The 26744-nt window shown below is 49.4% G+C and overlaps 1 protein-coding gene across 1 annotated transcript in view; it reads left to right on the forward strand.

The window, feature by feature from the left end:
- Positions 1–26744, forward strand: part of Rasgrf1 (Ras protein specific guanine nucleotide releasing factor 1) — a 108168-nt gene that overhangs the window by 12549 nt on the left and 68875 nt on the right. The window contains exons 2-5 of the mRNA XM_046428113.2: positions 8037–8143; positions 15448–15595; positions 23343–23435; positions 25983–26236. Coding sequence (XP_046284069.2) covers positions 8037–8143; positions 15448–15595; positions 23343–23435; positions 25983–26236 — 602 coding nt within the window. The remainder of the gene's footprint in view (positions 1–8036; positions 8144–15447; positions 15596–23342; positions 23436–25982; positions 26237–26744) is intronic.

Raw genomic sequence — 26744 nt, forward strand, 5'->3', positions numbered from 1 at the left:
CAGGACCTGGTGGGGGAGAGGCCAGCCCCACCTAACCAGGGCAACAGGGTGGGAACAGTAAGGGATGGGGTTGCCCAAGAGCCATAATGCCCATCCTCACCCAGACCCAGCCCACCCCTCCGCCTGGGTAACGCAACGAGCAGAGCCGCAGACTCTGGGTCTGAATTCCCAAAGGCAGGATGAATAGGAGAAGGCAACAAAAGGGGCAGGGGAGCTGGAGGGGCTGCTTACTCATCCAGACAGAAGACGATGTGTGGCAGTGAGGATGGGGAAAAGGCACAGAGTAAAGAGATTTTATAGAACAGATGGAGCCAGGAGTGGTGGCACACACCTGTAACCCCAGTGACTTGGGAGGCTGAGACAGGAGGATCACAAGTTGGAGGCCAGCCTCAGCAACTTAACAAAACCTTGTCTCAAAAATAAATAGATAAACAGACAAACAAATAAGAAAGAAAGAAGAAAAAGGTCTGGGGATGCAGCTCAGTGGGTGAGCACCTCTAGGTTCAATCCAGGGTGCCAAAACTAAAAAAGAAAGAGCAGGCACTCAGTGGCCAGTGAATGAGGGAATGATAAAGAAACAGGAAGTGAAGATGAGGAGGAAGAGGGGTCCAAAAAGTGCTCACTCATAATAACCCCAGATCTTGGCACAACTGTGACCCCGTTCTGCCTACAAGCCCTCCACTCGCCGTCAGGACAGGACTGAATTTCTTGCTGTGTGTATATACATATGTGTGCACATGTATGAATGTGAGCCTTTTGAACCAGGCCTCACAACAGTATCTATTTTAAAGAATCCAGTGAGGTAGGTTTTGTAAAAGGGAACTTTCATGGAAGTAAACACATGTTTTGAAAATCAAGGCTAAATAATAACTTTGAACCCAGGTCTGATGACTGCAAACCCTGGCATAGGCCACAATCCAGGGCTCCAAAGTGAACTCCTAACACCCTCACACCGACAACCAGAATGTGGGTAGATTTTTCTCCAAAATTGAAAACAAAAAGTTTCCATGGAGGAATAAATTCCAGAAGAAGGTCTTTGACTGCAGGACTGCTCAGTGCCTTCCAGCTCTTTCTGAAGAATCAAGATCTCTTTCATGAAAAGCCCATTCTGCTGGGCGTGGTCAAGCACACCTGTAATCCTAGCCACTCAGGAGGCTCAGGCAGGAGGATCACAAGTTCAAAGCCAGCCTCAGCAACTTAGGGGGCCCTAAGCAACTCAGTGAGACCCTGTCTCAAAATAAAAAATTAAAAGCTCAGTGATAGAGCACCCCTGGGTGCAATCCTCAGTACTGCAAAAAAAAAAAAAAAAAAAAAAGTAAATAAATAAATACAAAGAAAGGAAGAAAAGACCACCGCCAACCCATTCCAACTCATTCCACTGCCCATGCCTGAGGGGCAAATTCATGCCACCTACTTTGTGGTTATGCTATTAGCTCTTAATTAGCTGATTAATTAATTAATAAGCTGGGCTCATGCCTTTGCTAATCCATTCATAAACAGGCCAAGGCCTGGTGCCAGGCTTCAGAGGTATTTCTTAGTCAGAAATCATTTCTTTGAGAGGAACATGAGCCCATTCAAAGCAGCCTAAGCAAAATGCTTACCGCAGAAATTACTGGAACCCAAACAGAGAAGGAACCCTCCTGCCCTGCCCTGCCCTTGTCCCCATCACTCCAGTGACGTTGGCTCCTGTCTGCTCCTTCTCTGAGACGCTCTGCTTCCTTCTTGTCTCTGCCCCACACTTGGAGCTCAGCACACACAGCTGCCCAGTCTGATCTCTCCATGTCTGCTGTAGAATCCAGGAGCCCCCGGCTGGGTGACTCTGGGGCAGGTTTCCACAGCTGCTCCTGGTGGCTGTATCCTGGTCTGTAGGTCTCTGAGAGGGTGAGGGGGCAGGAGGAGAAGTGCCTGATCTGGTGCCAAACAGCGCTCCTCCCTCAGGGGCTTTGGGCACCAGGTGACAACAGAACCAGTTGGGGGTGGGTAAGTAACACCAGTGCCCCACCCCCACACTCTGCTTTCCTGGGTCTGAGGAGGGGCTCAAGCATCAGTATTTCTTTAAGTTCCCAGATATCACTGATAAGCGGACGATGCAGACTCTCCACTGCAGAGGCAAATATGGCCTGGGTGGGAATGGGCAGGGCTGCCGGAGCCCACGGAAGCCTGCCCAAGCCATGGTGAGGGACATGGGCTAAGAGCTGATTAGGAGGAGCACCTGTGCCTTTCTGGAAGCACTTGCCCTGTGGTATATATGTTGTCAATCAAGCCAGAAGGTGAACTGGCTTCTTCCAGGAGGCTGAATAATACATCTTGGTCAGCTTAGTGAATGATCAATCACTCAGAGAGTAAAAGATGTGAAAAGTTTGCTTTTCATGACTTACACCACTTGTGTACAGTTGACCGAGACAAGTGTTACAGTCCTGCTTATTGAGCAGTGAGGAACCAGAGCTCTGGGAGGTGGAAGTTTCTTGGATATTGGCACCAAGGACTGCAGAAACCCAGGCTTATCCTGAGACAAGAGGGGAAGTAGACCCAGCGCAGACTGACATTGGGATAGGGGGAGATACCTGAGGTGCAGGTGGAGAGGAAATGGGCAGGAACCAAGACACAAAAAGAGAGAGAAGATAGAGGACCGTGGAAAGAGCAGAGGGGTGGACATGATACCTCTCCAGGTTCAAAGAACCACAAGGCAGGTTCCATCTAGAATGTTGGCTCATCCAAGCCAGAGGCATCCTTGCTCCCTTAGAGGGGAGACAGCCTTTCCCTGGGACCCCAGAGTCACCACTGAAGGCAATAATGCCATCTCAAGCACCAATATCCCTCTGCCTTCCATCTTTCCTCCCAGGGCAGGACCCAATCCAAGCCCCACTGGAGGGTGCAGCTGCCCTCCTGGGGTGGGTACCAGCAGAGGAGGAGAGGGGTTCTGCACACCCCGGGGAAGGGCACGCCCTGACCTCCACCTGCTCTTGGGCAGCCATCAGGCACCCATGAAATGGGCACATCAGACCCTCCACAACTTTGCAACTGGTTTTTTGATGTTGTACCAACCTTTGCCAAAAATGTCTAGAATGAATTAAGGCCTGGCAGAGCATCGTATTGTTACCCTAAGCCCACGAAGAATATACCAACTGAGAAGTCACCTGTGTTTTGAATTAGGCTCAGCTCTCCTGTCCAACCAAGGTTGCCAAGGAGAATATTATAAAGATATTAATAAAATAGGACTATAGTGAACATGCAGGGTGCTTGCTAGTTGTTAGGCACTAGTGTTCTCTCAGCCTCACAGCAGTCATGAAAGGAAGGAACCCTTCTAATGCCCATTTTAGATGAAGAAACTGAAAGCCATCAAGCTGTGTGCCCACCGTCACCCAGCTAGCAAGTGGCACCAACAATAGCAGTTCTCAAATAACACTGTGCCCAACGCCTTTCATTTGTTGTCATCTAAAACAGAAAGATGAACCTACCCCCCTCCCCCAGTGATTAAGGCCACCTCTTTGTTTCAATAAGAAATAAAGTTCCTCCAAATGGAGACACCCTCCCTTTTTCCAGCCCCACGCAGAAATTAAGACTGAAGTAAAGCAGCCAGGGCAGGTCCTAGGGTGGGATGTGGTATCCTTGGCCCAAACTGGGTCACAAAACTGGATTGTTCCAACCCTGAGCCTTCTTTGAGCTCTCCATTCCAAAGTCCCCCCAAATCAACAGGCTACCTAAGCTGTCACCGTCCCAGCCTCACGCCTATGGAAGGTCAGAAACAGTTGAAAAGAGCCAAACGTGAGCTCAGAAGTAGCAGACACAGGGGGCTGGGGCATTGTTCCAGCCAAGGACCACACAGAGCTTCCTGTGGGGAGGTGACTTCTATGGCCTTCAGGGTGTCTGTGCCAACCCCTGCAGGGCAGTCTTCCTTCCGCCTGAGTGATTGTGCTCCAAGAGCATGTCTGGAGGTTACCTGAGAGTGTCAGAGTATAGTGCAAGAATCTAGGTGGTCACACATGTGGGTTTTTACTGTAAAATTCTTGTAATGGGCTGAGATTGTGGCTCAGTGGTAGAGTACTCGCCTAGCATGTGTGAGGCCCTGGGATGGATCCTCAGCACCACATAAAAATAAATAAATAAAATAAAGCTATTGTGTCCAACTACACTAAAAAATAAATATTAAAAAAAATTCTTGTAACATTGGCGAAAGCTCAAGATCTTCACCATAAATATTGGCAGGAGGAGAGGAGGGAGTGAGGACCAGGGAACTCGAGGGCCTGATAAGAGTCAATAGAAGGTTTCTGACCTTCCATAGGCGTAAGGCTGGGTTGGTGACAGCTTAGGTAGCCTGTTGATTTGGGGGGACTTTGGAATGGAGAGCTCCCAGAAGGCTCAGGATTGGAACAATCCAGTTTTGTGACCCAGTTTGGGTCAAGGATACCACATCCCACCTAGCCTCCACCCTGGGAGCTGCCCTGGCTGCTTTACTTTCCAGTTTTCCCCCAATTCTAGCGTTCCCTTACTTTTTTTTTTCAGATCTGAATCAGTGACTTTTATTTTTTTTTATTTTTTTAGTTATCTTTTTTTTTTAATTGTTGGTTGTTCAAAACATTACATAGTTCTTGATATATCATCTTTCACACTTTGCTTCAAGTGGGTTATAAACTCCCATTTTTAGCCCATATACAGATTGCAGAATCACATCAATTACACATCCATTGATTTACATATTGCCATACTTTTAAAACCCCAGGACATCCATAACCTTTGCTGTTCTCACACCATCACAAAAATGTCCCTTTTCTCTCACTGTAACAGAATTTGCTTCCCCTTGAGAAGTTTGCCCAACCTCTCCACTCTGTGCAGGAAATAGATTGGCACAGAGAAAATTCTGTCACCCACAGTGCCCACCCCCTGGGCTCTGGGTTACTTGGAGTGATTCTACATTGGTACTAAAAAAAAAATGACCCCAGATCCCCACTAATTAAAGGCAATCAATTCAAGGTCCTGCCCTCCCTACAGGGTCCTGTGTCCCTGAGAGAAGCAGCCACACCTGGCAGCATGGGGCACATGGCACATGCTCAGGAAGCTTGTTTTTGGTATCATTATTAATCTTAGTGAGGGTGACAACAGAAGGACCACAGTGTCCTGGGCACCTGAGTGAGATGTCAGAACCTTAGAGTAGGGTGAAGCTTTCAGGGTCTGTTCATTCCCTCTTTATTCAGCCATTTCTTAGCATTCACTGGGGACCAAGCACAATGTGGTGCTCTGGAGACCCTGGATGAAGCCGACCCAGGTCCTGGCCTTGAGAAGTCCAAGCTCAGCTGAAGAGCGAGGCTCCAAGGCAGCAGGGAGAAGTCAGTCCTGTGAGTGAGGTAAAGGGGGTGTCCACAGACAGCCCTCACCAGACAGAACCAGGCCAAACCTCAGGTCCAGAAAAAAACCTTCCCCCAATATCTGAATCTCTGGCCTGTGTGTTCAGTGGGGCTCAGAACTTCCAGCCTGTCAGTCACTTTGGGTCTAGATACTGTCTCCAAGGAGGACAGCATCTGCAGGACAATGGCTAGGAGACTGTGGCCTACCTAGAGCAGTGGTTACCCAGATAGAGCAAGGCCACACAGAAGTCAGACAGATGGGTGGACAAGCAACTACCTGTGGGGACATTGGGGAGGCAAAGAGGAAGATGTCTGTGGGGTCCTACAATAGCCTTCTGCAGTCTCCAGGAGCCCTAGTGCTAGTGTGAGGGCCAGAGGCAAGTGCCATCCCCTGTCAGAAACCAGAGGTCCCTGGTGGTGGGTTCAGGCCTAGAGGTCTCCTTGGCTTGGTTCTCCATGGTTAGATTTCCAAGGGTCAGTGTTTCAGGGGGAGGGTTCCTCAAGGGTGGTGGGGAGCCATTTGCTTCTCCTTGAAGCAGGACTGGTTGGGAAGAAGCTTCTAGGAGGTGGGGGCCTCAGCCATGCCCAGGGTAATTCAGCGGGGAAGGAGCCATTCCTGATCTGAGCTGCAGTGGGACCATCTAGCCCTGGGATGTCCCCTGGAGGCTCTAAAGGGGCCTAGCCACCCTGCTGTGCCTGTGTGGAGCTGAGCAGGCCTGCCTCTGAGTTAGGACCCCATCTAAGGCCACACCACCCTGAACACACCCATGTGATCTGAGGTGGAATCCTGAGCCTCACCTCCTACAGGCTCCTCTGAGGTAGGGACCCTGCTTTCTTCATCTGTGCACCCTGGAGCCAAGCCCAGGGCATGAGTCAATGTCCAGGAAGGCTTGTCATCCTTTGTGTTCCATTCCAGCTGTGTGGCCTTCAACAGGTAGTTCGACTTCTCTGAGTTTCAGATTCATCACTATCAGACAGATAGTGGATATGGGGAAAAGAATAAGATCATTAAAGATGAGCGTTGGGGTGTTCATCATCCTTCCAGAGATGGGGAAGCCACCTGCAGCTCTGTTTTTAACCTGCTTCCTTCTCACGGGGGGGGGGGGGTGAGGGGCCCACCAGAGCCTTCAAATTCAGTTATTTGAGGCTGTAGCTGACATTTCATTCTATAGCCCCAGTTATCTGTTTCCTAGGAAACAAGGAGAGACACTGACTCTGCAACAAGTCTCTCTCCTGCTCCCCCCACACACATACTCTCTCTCACACACACTCACATGCTGGCTGCCACCTAGGACGACAATTAGCAGAAATACAATAAATGTCAGCAGAAGCTAAAATTAGTTGGCACACCACCCCTTGAGCTGCTGCTCCCTGCCACCTGGACACTGAGGGAGAGACACCATCTCTGGCACAGTGCCACACTGTGCCTGGCCCTTGATGCACCCTCCAAGTGGCAGGGCCAAGGACCCCTCTTGGCACCCTCCCCTTCTCTTTCCTCCCAGCGTCACCATGGCCTGCAGGACCCAAGAGGCAGCTGCAGGGTGCTCATCTGCCCTCTATCTGACTGAGCCCTCTCCCAGTCACATCTCCACCCTGAGGCTGCTTCTCAGGGCATGACCCTCACAATCTGCATGTCTGTACCCCTTCCCCATCCCTGCCCCCTGAAACCCGTTGTCATCCTGCTAGTGGACCCCAGTTTATGGCACCCCACCCTCCAGTTGCCCAGAGCAGAGACTTGGGAGTTTTCCCTACTCTCTCTTCCCACATGCACTCCAGTGCTCAGCACCTGGGGGCCCGCCCTCAGCCATCTGAACTGGATGCATAATGTACCCCTCCTGCTCCCCTAGTCCCCAACATCCCATGGGCTATAACTGGAACCCCCAGTCCTCCAGCCAACTGAAACAGAACCAGGACCAATGTCCCATCCTCTGGGAAGCCCTCTCTGATTTCTCCAGGCTCAATCAGTGGGTGGCTTTCTCTGCACCCCATGGCTCTTTTTCTTACCTCCAGTACAGTAGTGATCACACTGCATTAATTATAGCAAACACGGAGATAGTGCTTACTAAGTGCCAGGCATTGTTCAAAGAGCTTTATGGGTGTTTAACTCACATAACAATATTGCAGATGCATATCTATTGTCTGGCTCCTCCACTTCCCTGCGACCTTAGGGGGCGGGCAGGCAGGCCCCATGTTTGACTCAGCTCTAAGTTAGTCATTTGCACCCAACCGAGGTGGCTTTCCGTGGATTTTCATAGAGACCGTGTCTGTTGATTCACCACTCTAACCCCAGGATTCAGAGAAGCGCTTAGTCAGGTTTCATGGAGTGAATTAAATGCAACTGCATTGAATTGGTACCCAATTCCCAAAAGGGATATTCCCTTGGTGTTTTCCCTGCCTTCCCTCCAGCATGCCTGATGGTTTAAAACGCTTTTTTTGTAATTTGTTGGCAAATAGGGTTTTGTGGGTTTTGCTTCCTTGTTACATCCTAAGCATAGGTTTTGTTACATTGTACAAAAGGCTTTTTAATCAAGAGTATGAAACCACTAAATAGAACAGCATTCTAATAGCCACAATAATGGATCTATGCCTGGCTGATATCGCAGAGAGCGCTTGGCAAAACAACTAGATTGACAGCAGGAGAAGTCACTGGTTCGTGGACATCCTGGTGACTGGGCTCTCTTTTTCTTGGCACAGCATTACTTCACAGTGAACTTCACCCATGAGAATCAGAAAGCTTTGGAGCTGAGGACAGAGGATGCAAAGGATTGCGACGAGTGGGTGGCAGCCATCGCTCATGCCAGGTATGTCTCACCCCACTCCCAGGGCAGGAAGCCCCCCACCCAACAGTCTAGGCAGAAGAGACTAAACCAAGCACCTTGTTCTTCTGCAAATCCATATCCCAGACAGAAGAGGCTGCGGAAAAGGAGGAGAGAAGGGGAGAATGACTGCCTTTCTTGGCAAGGGCCACCCTCAGGGGCTGGACCTCTGGACCACAGGAAATGAGAGGCCATCAGGAATGGCACTGCAGCTTCTCACCCTGCTCCACCAGACTAATTCCTATTTAAATGTTAGGGGAACCAAGTGTGATGTAGTTTGGTAGAAGGGTTTTCTGGCTACCAAAGTCTCAGGTGTGGAGGTTCTAACCCAAATTCAGCCACTAATTTGCTGTGTGACCATGGACTGGTCCTACTTTCCCCCTGGGCCTTGGTTTCCTCATCTAGGTACTGAGATTTTCTACACCTTTCTGAACTTTGATGGGGTTGGAGGAAGAACAGGCAAATGACAATATCTGCTACAGTGAAGGTGGGCCTCCAAGCTGGATGAGTCCTTTTTGGGTCCTAGGGAATTGATGGATTTGTGGGTGGAGGTGTGGCCCCGGAACCAACAATCCCCTGCCAGAGCTGAGCATGGAGAACCCAGGTTCACCCTCCAGGCAATAGATGCTTCTAGCTCAGTTTAGATATGGATGCCTTCCTAATAAAACTAAGTTCCTGAAGACAGGGACCAGGTATAATTCTTCACATTTTCAGGGACTGATAAAAGCATAGAAATGGTACTCAGCAAACATGGGTTGGAAGAACCCAAAGATGCATGGATGAATGGAGGGTGGATGCAAGGCTAGATGTTGAGTTTATATGTGGAAGAAGATGATGCATGAATGGAGGATGGGTGGATGGAACAGTGGAGGAGTGTTGAAAGTATATGTGGTGATGGATTGATGGACAGAAGGATGGTTGGAGGATGGATGGTTGGATGGATGGATGGATGGATGGATTCCAGGGCCCCTCTTTGAGTCTTGAATCAGACTAGTTAGCCCCTGAACCAACAATTATTATGACAGAAACACTTATTATGACCATAGCAATGACTGCAGCCCTGGAATTAGGCCATCTCTATTTCTGTCTTCCAGGAGAGTCCTTTGATATGGAGACCAGGAACTAACACATGAACCAATAAAGGCAGGCCCTGTGCATGGTGCTGGGTAGACCAGAGATGGATACAACTCTGGGGTACCACAGTCTAGTCAGGGAGATGTTAGTCCTATGCACAAATAACTCTGGGGTATCAAGGCTGTGTCAAGTACAACACACTACAAGAGAGACACATGAACTCCATCTGCAGGGAAATGAAGGAATCTGGGGAAGGCAGATAGAATAAATCTGACCTGAGTGGAAGACTGGAGAGTGGATTTGATGAGTTTAAGCATTTAAACCTTTAAGTAAAATGCCTTTTACTTAAGGCAGTAATACAGGAAAGATAACTACAAGGATAATGTAGAGACAAAGTTTAGGTGTTAGAAAGTAGGTGAGGTTGGACAATCAGCTGACATCAGACCATAATTGATCTCTAATATCTTGCTGAGTTGTTTGACCTTTCCTCTGTAAACAATAGGAGCCACTGAGGGTTTTATGTCAGGGGAGTAACGTGACCAAAGCTATGATTTGAAATAGAAATTGCTTGTATTGTCAAGGACAGAACTAAGTGAAGAAGAACCCAGATTCAGGGAGAACAATTGGACATCAGTCTCCCCAACATTAATGTAGAACCAATAATAGGGTTGTTTTGAAGGTCAAACATTTCATTTAACTCAAATGGGATCTTTACATCAAGGGACTTTGTAAGTACTGAAGCATTATAGCATTCTAATTTGTTGTGCAATCTGATAACCAGGACTACATTGACAAAGAATATCCATTAATGCAAAAATTTTCTAAAGGCAATATCAATACCCATATGATAAAAGGCTAAAATGATAAAGACTGGCAATACCAGTTGCTGGAGAGGGGATGGAACTGTGATAACTCTCCACAGTGCTGAAGAGGGTGTAAAACGGCACAGCCAATTTGGAACATTGTTAAGCAGTCCCTTAAAAAGCTAAATATACATCTATGCTATTACCCAGCAATTCTACTTCTTGGTATTTATTCAAGAGAAATGAAAAATGTCCACAAAAAGTCCCATATGCAAATGTCCTTAACAGCTTTATCCACAGTAGTCCAAAAACTAGAAATAGCCACAGTGTCTATCAACAAGCAAATGTGCAAGCAAACATTGGTACATCCATGCAATAGAATATTGCTGAGCAATAAAAAGGAGTCAAATAGAGTTAAGTACAGTGAAACAGGTGAATTTAAAAGTCAATATGCTGAATGAGTATAGCATAATAGTACAAGCTATAATAGTACAATATGATTCCAGTTATATAAAATTCTGTATGAGGCAAAACTATCCATGGATGATGGAAATCAGAACAGTAGTTTCTTCAGGGATAGGGACTCACTAGGGAGGGGTTTAAGAGGACTTTCTGGGGTGGTGGAAATTTTTGTTATCTTGATGAGGGTCTATAAATTCATCAAAATTAATCAAATTGTGTAGTTAAGATCTATGCTTTTCACCTGGCACTGTGGCACATGCCTGTAATCCCAACAGCTCAGGAGGCTAAGGCAGCTTAGCCACATCCTAAGCAATCTAGAAAGACCCCATCTCAAAATTTATAAAAAAATAAAAAAGGGGTGGGGATGTGGCTCAGTAGTTCAGCACCCATGGGTTCAATCCCCAGTACCAAAACAAAACAAAACTATGCTTTTCACAACATGCATATTAAACTACAAATATTTAAATAATGATATGTGATACGATATAATTTATTTAGAAGAGAATATTTCTATTTTTCTATTGCTGCATAACAAGTCACCACGAGCTTAGCAACTTCAAACAATGTCCTTTCATTATGTCACAGTTCTTTGGATCAGAAGTCAGGACTTGGCCAAGGTCTCTGCCTTGGACCTTGAGAGACTGAAATCACGGAGTTGCTGGCTGAGCTCCTGTTTGGAAGCTCAGAGAAGAATCCAATCCCAGCCTCCTCCTTGTTGTTGGCAGGATTTGGTCCCTCGTGGTGGTAGGACTGAAGTGCCTGTTTCCTTGCTGGCTGTAAGCCAAGGTGGATCTCAGCAAATAGAGGCCACCCACATTCCTCACCACATGGTCCCCTCCACCCTCAAGCCAAAGATTCTTCAGCCTGATTTCTCCCCCTAGTCAGACAAAGCTCCCCATTTTCAAGGACTTGTGTAATTAGGTGTGCCACCTGGATAATCTCCCTATCTTAAGTCACCTGTGCCATATCAACATGACCTAGTGACAGTAGGCTCATGTCAAAGTAGGCTCTAGTAAAAGCCACTTCACTCATGTAGGACAGGTATACTGGGCAGGGCCGGAAGTCTTAGGGTCCTGCCTGCCACTGATAGAGGACAGTCATTTTTAAAACAAGTCACTAAATTGAAAACTGGCTCCAAGCAGCCAGTGGAATAATAACAAACCACCTGACCTGCAAGGCCAGTCTGGGCCTCCAGCAGCCCATCTGTACAGTGTGTCCCCAGCACAGTCCTCAATAATCTGCAAAATGCTACACAAAGAGTGTCATATGTTCCTTACAACAACCCAGAGGGAGGGTCCGTCGGTCCACAGACAGTTGAGACACAGTGTCGCATGGGCCTGGGGATTTGCTTGAGTGGGGGATGCAGTGCCCCAGATCCTGACTCACAGCTGAGGGCTCTGTGACTCCCAGGTAAGGCAGATTCCACCCAAACCAGAAGCCTCTCCTCCCTGAAAAGGAGCAGCTGGGCAAAGGGACACACCTACCTCTGAACAGAAACCTCTCTGTTCTCTGCATCTTTTGGAAGCTGCAGGGGGAGGTGCCAGTGGCTGGGCAGATTGTTGGTCTTTGCTTGCCAAGTCCTAGAGCCTGGGCCAGCACACTGGCCTCAGAGGAGGATCTCCCACTGAGACTGGGAAAGGCATAATGATGGTCACTGAAAAGAGAAACTGAGTCACCTCCCTGGACTACTTGTCAGCCAATCTGGCCGGGCTGAGGCCTCTTGGGCAGCACCTGGGGCAACATAAGCCTTCCTGCTGTATCCTGTGTGTGTGTGTGTGTGTGTGTGTGTGTGAGAGAGAGAGAGAGAGAGAGAGAGAGAGAGAGGAGGCGCTGGCTCTCTTCCACAGTATTTTTACATCTCCCAATTTAGTTTTTATTTACATAGACTTAATAGACACATTCTATGCACAAAAATAAGCACGGTAGGGTATTAATATTATGTAGAGACACAATGTTCTCTCACACTGCATGTATATCATTCGAGTATTATGGGATGCCTCTGTGGCGCGTGCACACGTGTGTATGTGTGAGTGTGTGTGTGTGTGTAGATTTATAAAATGGAATGCGTTTCATACTCTACATTTACAACAAGGAACTAGATCCCGAACCAGACCACCTAGTAGGAGAGGGCACAGAGCCAGTGCCAGCTTTGACGCCGACCCACTGTTGTTTGGGGCAGGTGCTTCCCTTCTCTGGGCCTCAGTTTCCTCATTTATCAAATGAGGCCATTCCAACGGCCCTTCATGATCCCTGAGTTCCTGTCTAGCTCTGAGAGCCCGTGAGTCTGTAAGGACAGAGCTTGCAGAGGGAGGCATCCAGTGGCTCCTCATGGATGTTGGGAGGGAAGGATGGGGGCGGGGTGGGGCAAGAGGACCATACTGCAGAGGAGGCTTCTCCTACTGAAGCACAATGAGGTGTCATTAGTAGGACTAGGTTAATGAAGCAGGTTTTCGTGCTCAGGTCAGGGAGGCTGGCAGCATGGAAACAGACTCCTTGTTCTCTGCTGAATTTCATTTGCAAGTAGAGACAATTAAGTCTCTTGGGCAGCTGGAAAAAAATTTTAAAAGCTGGTCTTCATTTTCCTAAGAGGAGCACAAAACTCCCCATATTAACCAAATAGTACTGTAATCCAAAGAATTGTCTCTCACAGCTGTTACTTATCTCTAGGGGGAGGTGTGACAAGAATAGGGGTTTGCCTTTCAGATCAGGTTTCTCCCTCAGATTCCTGCCCAGGCCCACTTCTAGGTCTTTGCACCAGGTGTCCTTGGCCTAAGGGTCCACGTCTTCCTCCTCTCCAGGGTGCAGCTGCAGCTCTCCTCCACCCCTCCCCTCTCCCACAGAAAGCACCTGCTGACACCACCAGGGGACAGGACTCTGCAGCTGCCCTGGCCCCGTCACCACCTTGGTGCAGCACTTTTATTGTAAAATTGCTTCCTGCCAAGACCCTCCAGGTCTTCACCTCAAACCTGGGGTTTGTAGGGAAGCTATCATTGTCCTGTTTTACCTCAAGAGTCACAGAGGCTTAGTGAGCTTATGTGACAGGCTCCCCGTGTGCAGCAAAGACCAACCTCCCTCCCCTGGCCCCCACTCACTATCCCTGTCCAGGGTAGCTGGACAGTAGTGTGGGAAAGTGCCCTCAATTGGCAGATAGGAGACAGAGGGGCCCAGTTCCTGCAAGTGCTGGGGAAAATGCCAGACAGGGGAGGGGAAGAGAAAGTGGGGACACTGAGGCCCTCTTTCAACAAAGCAGGAGTCAGGGAGGCCCAGGACAGCTTGGTGATGTCCAAAGAGGGGTGGTACTTGAACCTTTTTTGTGTGCTGAGGGGAGACACATGGAGCAGGACGGTTGCTAACACAGGGAGGGCAGGAAGCATGGGAAGGCAGAGACCTGACAGAGGGGCTTGAGGGGCCCTGACGGGCATGCTCAGAGAAGAGGGGAGCTCCTCACCATTGAGAAGGGAGATACAGGGCTGTGCTGGGGCAGGGGAGAGAAGGTGGGAAGGGGTGGCTCTGAGGTAGGGGTGGGCTGGAGCACACAGGGAGTAGGAGTGTGGGGAGCTGCAAATGCAGAATCTCACCACCCCAGGCCTCCTGGATAGAAAGAGGAAGTCAGAGAGCCTCAGCCCCAGACCTGTTATGCCACAAGAGCTCAAAACCTTCCTTCCCAATCAGAAAACACACTTGCCATCATTATACAAAATTCATGTATGAAGATGTGAATTGGTGTCAACATACCTTATATACAAACAGAGATTTGATAAATTGTGGTATAAAGGTATATTAAGAATTGTAATGCAAAAAAATTATTAATGTAATGCACTCCTCTATTGTGATGTATGTTAAGAAATAAAAAAATAAAACACACCTGCCTTTCAAGGCCCCTGGCTTTGGCCCTGTGGACAGACACCTCCCCCAGGATACTGAGGTCCCCTTCTCAGAGTCTTCTCTCACCTTCTTTACTGGAATCAGAGTCCTCCCCAGCTCTGACACCCTCAAATGGCCCCATTGATGCTGTGGGCATCAGAGAGAGGGCCAGGGCTAGAATATAGTGGACCAGGCTCTCTCTTTAGGGGCCTGGTGACCTTACACAAGCCATGACACCTCTGACCTTCCAAGTCCCCCACCTCCACCTCTGTTCTGATGCTCTACACATCTAAAGTCTGCTATTTACACAAATTATGAGACATTTCTTCCACCCTCTGCTTATTCTTTGGGGAGTCCTCTGATCTGGCAACACCTAACTACCTAGCCCTGTTACAAGGGACCCCTAACACAAGTCTTTCACCCAGAGTTGCCCTCTGAAGTGTGTGTGTCCAGTGCACTGGGCTTGGAGTCAAAGCCTGGGTTTCTCCTCCCTGGGGTGACCTCTTCCTCCAATGAGGTCTTACCTGATTGCAAGTCCTCATTGCTGCCCCCCTCATCGATCCAACAGCACTAGCAGTCTGTGACTCAAAATTTGGTAGTCATGTGCACTGTGTAGGTTGTTCAGATGTCCCCAAACAGTGAAAAGTATGTGCCTGACTCTCCTGCAAAGCCTAATATCCATCCCCCAAGCATTTCTTCCACTGAGAGACTTTAAGGAAAAGACACTGTACCCCAGGGGTATAGGAGCAAGCAACACAGATATGGCCCCTGCCACCCATCATGTGGTCAGGAGCCCAGGTGCTGAAGAAACACCCTGCATTGCCTGATGGCCACCAGGGAAGGCTTCCTGGGGATAGCATTTCACCTGGGACCAGAACTAGCCTATGGAAGAGGATGGAGCTAACCCAGCAAGGAAGGAGGGAGAGACAGGTTAAGACAGGCCTCCCAGTGCAAAGCTCCCGAAGTGGAGGCTGTGTGTGTGCTCCTTCTCCAGACACCTGGAGTGACTGGGGTTTGCAAGGGGCTGGAGCAATCACCAGGGCACAGGGAGGCAGCATCTTACCTTCTGTGTCCCTCTGTCCACAGCTACAGGACTCTGGCCACCGAGCACGAGGCACTGATGCAGAAGTACCTGCATCTGCTGCAGATCGTCGAGACAGAAAAGACGGTGGCCAAGCAGCTTCGCCAGCAGATCGAGGACGGTGAGATCGAGATAGAGCGGCTGAAAGCAGAGGTGACTGCGGGCTTGGGGATCTGAGGGGGCTGGCCGGGGCCCAGGCTCCTGCAGGAAGGGGGCGAATGATGGGAGCAGGACTGGCTGCAGCCACTGAATGTGAAAGATGGCCATGCTGCCCAGTGGGAAGGTCCTGCAGTCAGCCTGGGTTCATGTTCCACCCCTGCCACTTACCAAGTGCCATCTGGAGCAAGTCCTCCTACTTCTCAGTTTCCTTATCTGTAAAACAGGGCCTTTCATAGTTACCTGACAAGGGGATGAGGACTGAGTGAGCTCAGGTATGGGCAAGTTCCTAGACTGTGCTGGGACCACAGTGGCTAAGCATTCCGAACCATCAGCCCAGGACTATGGAGAGCACAGGGTCCTTAGTAGGTCATTAGTATGCACTAGGAGCTCAGCCCCAAGGTGGCCCCTTCTCATGCCTGCCATGAGACTCACCAGGCAGCAGTGGCCCTGCTGTGGCAGATGCACCCCTGGAGTCCAGCTACTGGCTGTGTGGTCAGCGAGGAGGCAGCTTGCCTCTCATCTGGAGCCAGCTGCAAATATAGAATCTCACCACCCCAGGCCTCCTGGATTTAACCAACATCCCAGGGGATCCTTTTTACATTAATTTTTGGGATGCACTGGCTCTTGGTCAGTGACCTCTCTAATGGTCCCCCCATCACTGAATAATCTATTGCCCTCTTACCCCCTCACCTTCCCAGAATGCTTAGAACCATCTGGACACATCACATAAGGACCCACCTCCTCGGTCCTCTGAATTATCCACCTAATGCAGGGTGTCCATCCGATCCCACCCTCACCTATACCCAGGCCCCCTCAGAGGATGAGACACGAGCCTCCCCCTGCTGGCTCCATTATCTGCTTCCGTGGGCTGAGAGTAGCAGAGGTCCTGGGACCCAGGATGGGGCTTGGCAGCCAAGAACCCATCCAGGGAGGCAAGAGGGCAGTAAGAGGCAGGAACCTGAGCCGAGGCTCTGAGCCTCCAGGGTGTTCCATAGTCCCAACAGGCTCCTCTTACAAGACATAGTTCAAAGAGGAAATTAACAAGAATTCCAAAATATCAGAAGCAGAGATTGAAGCCCCAAGCAGACCTACCAAGTATAGAGCTTTCTGTGCATGAGACCCCGTCACATGCCAGTGGAACCAGTTCTTAAATGCTCAAAGACCTAAAGCCACCAATTCTTCCTTGCCCCGCAGGAACAAAGCTAGTAATAAACATAATAATAAACTAGTAATAACATCAACTTGGAACCTTATGTTCAAAAAAAATTTCAGGTTCAACACACCTTCTCTGGCCTGGCAGCAGGTACTGTCAGACCTCCTTTATCTGTCCCCACAGCCATCCTGTTAGGACCAGTCAGTCACCCACGTTTCACAGGGGGAACCAGGCTCAGGCAGCACGACTCACCTGTCCAATCTCACTCAGCAAGGAAGCAACGGACCCAGACCCAGGACCCAGGATCTCCTGCCTGTTTCCCCACTCTACCCAGAACCTCTGGACCCCCACTGCCACCACCACCACCCAACCCACCCCCTCGTACTCTCAGAACCTAGCTCAGCACCAGCCCCTCTCAACCCACCTGGTTCATTCTGGAATCAGTTCCCCTCTGTAGAGAATCTTTGGAGTCTATCCTAGCCCCACACAGATCCTGAATCCAAACTGACTCCTGTAAGGGATCAGGGAAGGAGTGAGGCCCCAGCACCCAATTACTAGCTTTGTGACTGAGGGAGTCCAGTATCATTTTTGGTTCCCTTTCTCACTGAGTCTCATCCTCTTCCCCAGCCCCTTCTCTATAGTCACTCAGGCAGTAGCCAGCACTCCATAGCTGTCTCCTTGCCTCCTGGCCTTTGCACATGCCGGTGCTTCTGTTTGGAATGCCCTTCTCATCCCCACAGTTCCCACCTGGTGAAATCCTAAGTTCAAGCACCTCCTCCTTGGGGACTCCAGACCCAGAGCATGCTCTCTGCCATCTCTCCCTGGGTTTCCCAAACTCTGCACAAAACACTAGAACTGGCCCCATGTGTATCTGTCACTCCACCCACTGGGAGGGAACTCCTTGAGGGCCGGGCAGTGTCCTTTAACACTTCTATTTTGCCTGGCACATAGTAGGTAAGGGCTTGATGAGTAAGTGGGTTCCTACTCTGTGGTAGGCACCAAGGATATGGAAGTTTCAGCCTCTCAGGTCTGTTGTGGTACGGTGTGACCAGTGCCATAACAGCCATGGTGGAAGAGGGTGAGACTCGTGGGTAGGTGATCTCTCTAGTGACAGAGGGAATGAAAAATGATACTGGACTCCCTTGGTCACAAAGCTAGTAACTGGGTGCTGGGGCCTCACTCCTTCCCTGATCCCTTCCGGGAGTCAGTTTGGACTCAGGAAGTGAGTCGTTTTGGAGCCTGGGAGGGTGTGGGTCAGGCCATGCAGGTCCTGGAAAGGTTTCAGGGGGTTGTAGGCCAGAGAAGGGCTATAGGTGTAAAGGGCCTATCTGGTGCTAGGGAACAGAAAATAGGTCAATCAGGAGAGTGAGTGAGTGTGTGTGTGTGTGTGTGTGTGTATCTTTCCTCAAAGTGGCAGCAGAGGCCCATTTGCTGGGAATTTGGAGCAATACTTCCAACTGAGTGCACTGCACTACCCTGCCAGGCAAAAGAGGTTTTAAAAGATGGCTTTGAAAGAAAGCCCATACTGGTAAAGCTATCCGGCTGTAGTCTCCCTCTCCCCCCACCTCTCTCTTTCTGTACCTCTCTATCTCCTTCCTCCCCTCAGAGACCAGGACACAGACCAAAGGAGCTTCAGTCATCAAGAAATTCACTGTTCAAGCCAGGCGTGGTGGTGCCTGCCTGTTATCCCAGCAGCTCAGGAGGCAGAGGCAGGAGGATCACGAGTTCAAAGGCAGTTTAGCGAGGCACTAAGCAACTCAGTGAGACCTTACCTCTAATAAAATACAAAATAAGGCTGAGGATGTGGCTCAGTGGTAGAGTGCCCCTGAGTTCAATCCCCAGTACCCCCCGCCCCAGTGCATGTAAACTTGTAACAACAAATTTCAATATGAGGTATAATTATAACGCACCAATCTTTTAAAAAAATAAGCAAAACAAGAAAGAAATTCATTGGCCACTCAGTGGGGGAAAAGATCATGGCAAATGACACGTGACAAGTCTCACATTTCACTGGACAAAGCAAGTCACAGGACTAGACCCAATTTCAAGAGATCTCAGAGAAACAATCCTGCCATGTGCATGAAGCAAACTGGAATATCCACCAAAGACCTAGTGGCTACTCAATGGTGGCTCTTCCTTCAGTCCCCAGCCTTGTGACACAGGCTGCTGTATGGCACAGACTGTGAAATCTTTAGATACAATGGCATTCCTCTGCTAAAACAGAAAGCAACTTTAAAATGAGTGGAAGACATCCTGCCCTCATGCCACCCAGCCTTTTCTGCTAAGGCAATTTCCCACTGACCTTGGTCTCCATACTCGCATATGCCATTTTGTCAACATTGTTCATATTCTCTTTCTCTACTGAGACCTTCATCTATATCCAGAGACGTGCTTCAGCCAGTTCAGACCAGCTTGCAAGAGCCAGTTGGTAAATCTTCAAGAATTTTGCTAGCTGGTTTCTGAGCTTTGATAGCTTGCAGTGGGCAAGGTAAGAGCATTTTCACCATGGGAATTGGCTAATGCTGCCCATCAGAGTTTTTCATCCAAGGACAAACATTTGTCTGCCTCTTTTTTCACGATCAGATATATAAATGGAGGACCCAGAACAAAATGAAAATGTGAGGCGCTGGTGAATCTCAAGACAATAATAGCAAAAGTATAAACTAGACATGGGGCAAATGCACAGGTCACTCATTCATGAAGTCAGCCTGTCTATTCTCACTCCAATCCTGTGGTGCCTTCCCCAGCTACTCCCTCTGTAGGTAGCAGGAGATGGTGCCCACACACCTGTCACTTGATCAAGTAAAATAATCCAGCTTTGTCTCAGACTCTTCTCTTCCATGTGAACCTTATAAACCTTCACTTTTTCCACCAAGCCCAGAAAGAAATCATCTAAAACAAAGGAGACAGGTACCTCTGAGAATCCCTCCTCCCCTGGAATGCCCAGTTTGGCACTGTTTCGTTTTGAATAGCTGTTTTCTCCTATTTATGATGGAAGTAAATTTGGAGCGCTAAGAAAGGCACTAAAGACAGGATAGAAGTTTACAGATAGTCATAATATTTTATCGTCATGTAAGTACTCAGACTCCTAGAAGGTCAATTCTGGAAGGAACTACAGAGATCTTATCTTTAAGGTTGGAAATAAAAACAACCTCGGAATCAAACAAAATTTAACATGGAACATCAATATGTATAATAGGTGAAGGAGAAAACCACTCTGGGGAAATAGGGGAGAGGGGCCATGACCCCTCCCCAGCCAGCACCTTCCTCAGCAATGCCAACCCTCCAGTGTTTGGGTCCTGCTTCCCATCTCCCGTCCTGCCCACCCTGCTTTCACATCTGCTATCCTGGCACACGACCCTATCACACCCTGTGCCCCTGGATACAGCATTTCCTCTCTCCAAATTCCCTCCCTCCCATAGACTACCTTTTGGAATTAACTGTCCTTCAAAAGCTCTTCTGGAAAGCCCTGGCCACTTCCAGGGAGAGGCCCTCTCACAGCAGTTCTGGCCCTACCTTGTTGGATTATAAATTACCCCTGTGGCTGGGTGTAGTGCTGTACACCTGTAATCCCAGTGACTCAGGAGGCTGAGGCAGGAGGATGGAAGGTTCAAAGCCAGCAACTTAGCAAGGCTCAGAGCAACTTAGAGAGACCCTATCTCAAAATAAAAAATAAAAGGACTGGGGATATAGCTTGATGGCAAAGAACCACTGGGTTAAATCCCCAGTACTCCCCAGAAAAAGAGAAGAAGTTACCTCTATGGATGTCTGACCCCCTTCTTAGAGCTGGGAACACCTCCAAGGAAGAGATCTGACTTATCCACATCCAGCTCTTTGTCACCCCAGGGCGCAGCAACAGCGCCCAACACAGAGAGCATCAGGGTGTGCTGATGAGGTTGGCACAGAGTAGAGATGGGATCCTCTTGGGCTTGGAAGGGACCAGGGTCCAGCAAGAAGGAAGGAGGGAGAGCTGAGTTGTGTGGCAGCTGTTTGAAAAGCAGGAAATGCATCAGTCTTTAGTAAAACCTGGGTCACTAACAAAATGAAACAAATCTGGTCATTCCACCATCAAGTACATGCTGACTGAACTCATTGTGGTTTAAAGAATGCACCTCCAGGGAGGGGGACGGGGTGGGGCACGGGCCAATGCACAGTGCCTAATGGTGGGTGACAAGCCAGGGTTTGCCTGATGGGCAAAGAAAGACAGTCTGCAGGGGCCAGCTGGTGGGTGGGCAGGGGCTGGTGGAGACACCAGGCACTGAGCTAAGTGAGAAGCCAGGCAGCCAGAGACCGGCAGAGAGCCAAAGGTCCAGTCCCCCATGACCATCATTGACAAGCATCATCAAGGGCTTGGAAGTCAACCCAACAAACCATGGGAGGGTCCAGAGTAAATCTATTTCCAGAAGGGCCTCCCAGAGTTAGAGAAAGGCTGCCTCCAGGAGTGGCCTGCAGCTGCCACTGCCATCCCCATACCGGCTCCTGACAGGGGTGGGTTATAGCCCAAGACTTTTGCAGGGTCCCCGGGCTTCTCACTTTCTGGAACTTCACCCATCCAGCCTGATCCTTAAATAAAGACCCGAAAGCTGCCAGTGTCACTGGAGCAGGTAACATAGTGTTCGACCTGATTGCATCTATTTTTTTGCCCTGGTCCCCACTGAGTAGATCCCGGCAATTGTCTCCCTCAAGAAAAACCAATTAAAAAAAAGAAGAAGAAGAAGAAAAGCAGCATCCGTTTTAAATACAGACTACCTGCCCATCCCCCACCATGCATGCACACACCTAAAGAGTGTGTGGCGTCCTAAAGAGAAAACAGTTGCTATGTGCAAATCCCAAAACTGGCAAAGAAAGCAGACCAGCCTGGAGGTGAGAACCTCAGGCCCAGGTGTGCCACCTCTCTGAGCTCTCCCAGAGCTCGTGTGTGTGTGTGTGTGTGTGTGTGTTCCTCAGCCCTTTAGAAGACAGATTCAAGAATCAGTTTTTATTTCAACGTACAAATGTTCTCAAAGGATCAGAAAAAGGGCGAGGTGGGGGAGAGCAGGCGAGGAGAGAGAAAGAACAGAAAGCCCACCTCCACGCTCCACATTTCTCAGTCAGATATTTTCAGCCACTCTCCAAGCCTGGGCTGGGGTAATTTTAGCAACCAGGGAGTGGAGAGCGGGCAACTGTTCCATTTTGCTTTCAAAGTGTGGCATTCGCTGGATTGTGAGAGCCCATTCATTCTGTGGTTTATCGAGTGGCCTTGAGGGGACACAGCCACGTGTTCTGAAGAGGGAGCAGCGCTGCCGCCGGCTTGGCAATGATTGTTTGCAGAATCCCCCGAGCTGCTATCTTTAGACACGTGGGGCTCAGTTCCTGCCGGGTTTTCCCTTGGTCTGGGGTTTGGTGGCTGCTGTTGCTCAGATTTTTTTTCTAAATTCGTGTTGTTATGTAGCCAGTGACTACATGATGCGTGCCTGGCCCCTTGCTAGGCACCCAGAGTGCATTAATGAATGAAGCAGATCCAGCCCCCTCCCCACACACAGAGCTCACAGCCAGAGGTGGAAAAGGACCTAGGCAATTTCAGCATCCTGATAGGAAGGGCCAGTGTGCTGTGGGAGCACCTGACACAGGACCTGCAGAACTGAGGTGGCTGGAATGAGCCCCACCCAGACAGCTATCTTAAGGGGTAGTCCCAGCAGCCCCTGGCTCAAGGTGCCCAGCAGAGTACAGATTGTGCACCAAAGAGAACTTTAGTTCTGAGAAGTGCTTCGGGGCCACCCAGGGAGGGGAAAGCTGAGCCAGCCAGGCCATCCCCAAAGCCACCTGCTATGATCTGATTTATACCCAGGTGTGGTTTTTGCTTGGAAAAATAAAGGGACTGTTCAAATGTCCATGGACAGATGAGAGATAAATAAAATACCATCTGTACTGTCCTTATTTATTATTCAACCTCAAAAAAGAAGAAATTCTCACACAGGCTACAGGGCGGTTGAAGCTTGAGATCATTAACCTAAGTGAAATATGCCACACAAAAAGGACAAATACTACATGATTCCATATATATGAGGTCCCTGCTAAGATCCACTCAGAGAAAGGAGGACGGTGGTTGCCAGGGTCTAGGTGAGAGGAGAATAAGGAGCTGCTTTGTAAATGGTACAGAATTTCTGTCTGGAAAGACAAAAGAGTTGTGGAGATGGATGGCAGCGATGGTCACACATTACAAATGTACTGAATGCCACTAAGCTGTGCACTTCATTAAAATGATCAATTTTGTGTTGCACGTTCTTTGCCACAAATTAAATTTAGCAATAAATGAACTGATGGTTTGGGAAGTCGGGAGGAGAATCAATGGATTTAGGCCAAAGTCTGCAGCCATGGGAGCAGATGACCCCAAACCATGGTGGTCTGGTCCCTGGTGCAGCACTCACTGTCTTCCAGATGCTTAGGGCATGTCAGGTTCCATGACCCGGATGCACAGGGCAGAGGACCCAAGCCACCATATCACTGCTCTTGGAAAAGAAGAGGCAGGTGCTCAATTGCCACCATGTGCCCGCTGCCCACCTGTCAGTGCCCCTCACTGCTACTAGCTGACCTGTGTTTCTGTTGCAGATCGCATCCCTGCTCAAGGACAATGAGCGCATCCAGTCCACCCAGACTGTCACCCACAATGATGAAGACAGCGACATCAAGAAAATCAAGAAGGTCTGTAGAGAGCCAGCCTGGAGTTGGCCATGTCCTACATGTCCCCAGGGCATACCACACACCTTCTCACCTCAGCTCCAAAGACAGAACCAACAGCTCCTGACCCACAAATGACAGCTTGTCAAGCCTTTTCTTCCAGTTACCCCTGGGAGGTAGGGTAGTTCAGCTCCATTTTACAGATAAGAAAACTGAGTTTCCACTAGAGGAAGGAGTAGGTGGAGCCATGACCAGAATCAAGGCCTTGAGAGTCCCAACTAAGAGCTTTCCTCCAACTGCAAGGCAGCCTTGCTGAGTCTCCCCAGGTCACCTCTCCATAGTCATTCTCTTGCATGCTCCCTACTATCACCCATACACCACCTCTCTCAACTGCCCTACAGACTCAGCAGGGAGCCTGGCTTTTTATAGGACCCACAGTGGACCCCACTGCTTTGACTCTGTTAGTGCTCACAGGGGTAGACAAATTGGGAGATACCAGGGATCGACCAGTGGCCAGGGTGGTGACAGACTGGCACAGGAAAGGAGCATGGCTTGTGTTTGAGCTCTACAGACTCAGGGTAGGGGAGCCTGACTCACCCTAAGAGAACAAATGAGACCAGAGATGTCTGTTTTTGAGAGTGCAAAAGGACCCAATGCCACCTAGACCAGAAATTGCAATAGACGTCCCACAAGCCAAGTTCAGCTAGTGCTTTAAAAGCTAAATACCTCACACAAAAATCTGAATTTCTGTTTTCTCAAAAATAGCAGTCCAGGTGCAATGGTACACGCCTGTAATTCCAGCAGCTTGGGAGGCTGAGGCAGAAGGATCATGAGTTCAAAGCCATCCTCAGCAACAGAAAGGCTCTAAGCAACTCAGTGAGACCCTATCTCTAAAGAAAATACACTGGGATGTGACTCAGTGGTCGAGTGCCCCTGAGTTCAATCCCGGTACCAAAAAAATAGAGAAATAAAAATAGCCAATGTTCATTAGCCACTTTCTATGTGTTACATACTATTTTAGGAGCTTGGTGCAGATTAAGTGGATCCTCATTAAAAACCTCCTAGATTTTATTATTATCTTCATTTCATTCTTGGAACGTCTGAGACACAGAGAGCGAAGTAACTTGCTCAACTTGACACAGCAAAGTCTTTCCAGAACAACGTTCAAACCCTGGCCACCAGCCCCAGAGCCCACACCCCCAGTCACCAGGACTAGGATATACTGCCTCCTGAAAATACAGGAGGTCTAGCAGTCCTAGACTGCCTCTCCTATATGGCGACAGGTAGGAAGAGCTGCCCCAACACATCCCTGCCAGCTGGGCACATGCGTCTATCTGCAGGACCTGCCAGGCACGAAGGCACTGGGACTTGCTGCCCAGGTCTGGGAACATCCCCCCACCCCAGGCAAGGACAGCTAGCTGGCCTTCTCTGCTGTGGCCCCTGGAATGTCTCAGACCACCCCTTCCCTTTGAGCAGCCTTTCTGATCGGGGCATTTGTTAAGCACCAGCTGAGACCCACCTCCCCGTGCTGTGTTCACCCTCTGGAGCCTCCAGCCCCTAGCCCCTCCCTCTGCCCCTCAGTCCTTCCCATCTTCAGAGGTAGCTGCTGGCTGAGTCAGGCTGGTCTCCACAGCCCTAGTCGGCAGTTCTGCACCCGCCCAACTGGCCTGTAATTCATGGCCAGTGTCCTTTCAGAAGAGAATGCCTAGTGCCCTTGCTCCAGCTGCCCTGTGTCCCTCCCTCTGTGGATCATGAACTTCCATGAATTTCCACGGAAATGGCAGGGAGCTAGGTGCCCCCTGGGTTGGAAGCCTGTATACCTTAAACAACTGTTTGCATGGGTGTGGGTGTGTGTAAATGAGTCAAGGTTTTTAAGCTCCTGCCAACACGAGGCCACTCCACACAGCTTGACTTCAAAGCCACTGAGTCCAGTGTCTGTGCTCATCTCCCTCCTGAGTTAGAAGAACCTCCAGGCAGGCGCCAGGGCTTAAAAGCCACTGCTGAGGCCCAAGCACCAGAGTAACTAATTTGCCATATTCTGTTCCATTGATAATCACCTTGTCTCCAGACATGCTCCAATTGAAACCTCCAGACTTTCAGGTGAGTCATTATACAAGATAAGGTCCAGGCACAGCCTGGCAACCTTCTGTCCTCAAGCCACCTCCCATATGGAGACTCCGGGCCACATTTTTCCTCCTTCATCAGTTTCTCTAAAGCAACCCAAGAATCTTGTTAAAATGCAAAGGTTTGAGGCAGGACCCAAGAATCTGCATTTGTGACCAAATCTCCAGAGATGCTGGCCCAGTCTATGGTCCACATTAGTCCAGCCATCATCTCTTCAGCTCCACTTTACAGATAGGAAAATTGGCTCCTGGGGACTGTTCACCATGCTCAGCGTCATGCAGGAAGCAAAGGCAGGCCTGGCCCATGTCTGAGCCCTTGTCCCCCTACCCCCAGCAAAGGGGATGACAATGACCTTGGTCATTGCCCTTGAAGTGCTCAGGACCTGGAAGGACAAGAATGATCAAGATTGTCTAGCAGGAGCCCCTCCCCACTGGTCTCCACACCCAGGTGCAGAGCTTCCTGCGGGGCTGGCTGTGCCGGCGGAAGTGGAAGACCATCATCCAGGACTACATCCGGTCGCCCCATGCCGACAGCATGCGCAAGAGGAACCAGGTGGTGTTCAGCATGCTGGAGGCCGAGGCTGAGTACGTGCAGCAGCTGCACATCCTCGTGAACAACTTCCTGCGTCCTCTGCGCATGGCCGCGAGCTCTAAGAAGCCCCCCATCACCCATGACGACGTCAGCAGCATCTTCCTGAACAGGTGAGCACCCCCAGGGTGGGCCAAAAAGAGAAAAAGGAGACCAACAAGCATTGGTCCCAGGTGCTAAGCCAAACTTGACACAAGCCCTCACCAATAGCCCTCCAGTTCCCACCAAAGGCAGATGAGAAAACCAAGGCCCAGAGAGGAAGGAAGTGGCCCAAGGTCTTGTGGCTGGAAGAAAATAGCCCCAACAATTTGGGGGCCTGGGACAGGAGTTCAAATGGAGAAGGACCTTGTATAGTATATGTCTAAACTAGTGGCTATCGACTGGGGCAGTTTGCTCCCCAGGAGACACTCAGAAGAGTTTTTTTTTTAAAATATCTTTATTTTATTTATTTATTTTTATGTGATGCTGAGGATCAAACCCAGCATCTTGCACATGCTAGGCAAGTGCTCTACCGATAAGCCACAACCCCAGCCCAGGAGAGGTATTTTTAATTGTCACAAATTGGGGAAGTTTTCTACTGGCATCTAATGAGTAATGGCCAAAGAGTGCTCCTAAACATCC

Source organism: Marmota monax, unplaced genomic scaffold, assembly GCF_021218885.2.
Source record: "Marmota monax isolate L192 unplaced genomic scaffold, Marmota_monax_Labrador192_F-V1.1 WCK01_AAM20220418_F8-fsc00111, whole genome shotgun sequence".
In the NCBI taxonomy this organism is placed as follows: domain Eukaryota; kingdom Metazoa; phylum Chordata; class Mammalia; order Rodentia; family Sciuridae; genus Marmota; species Marmota monax.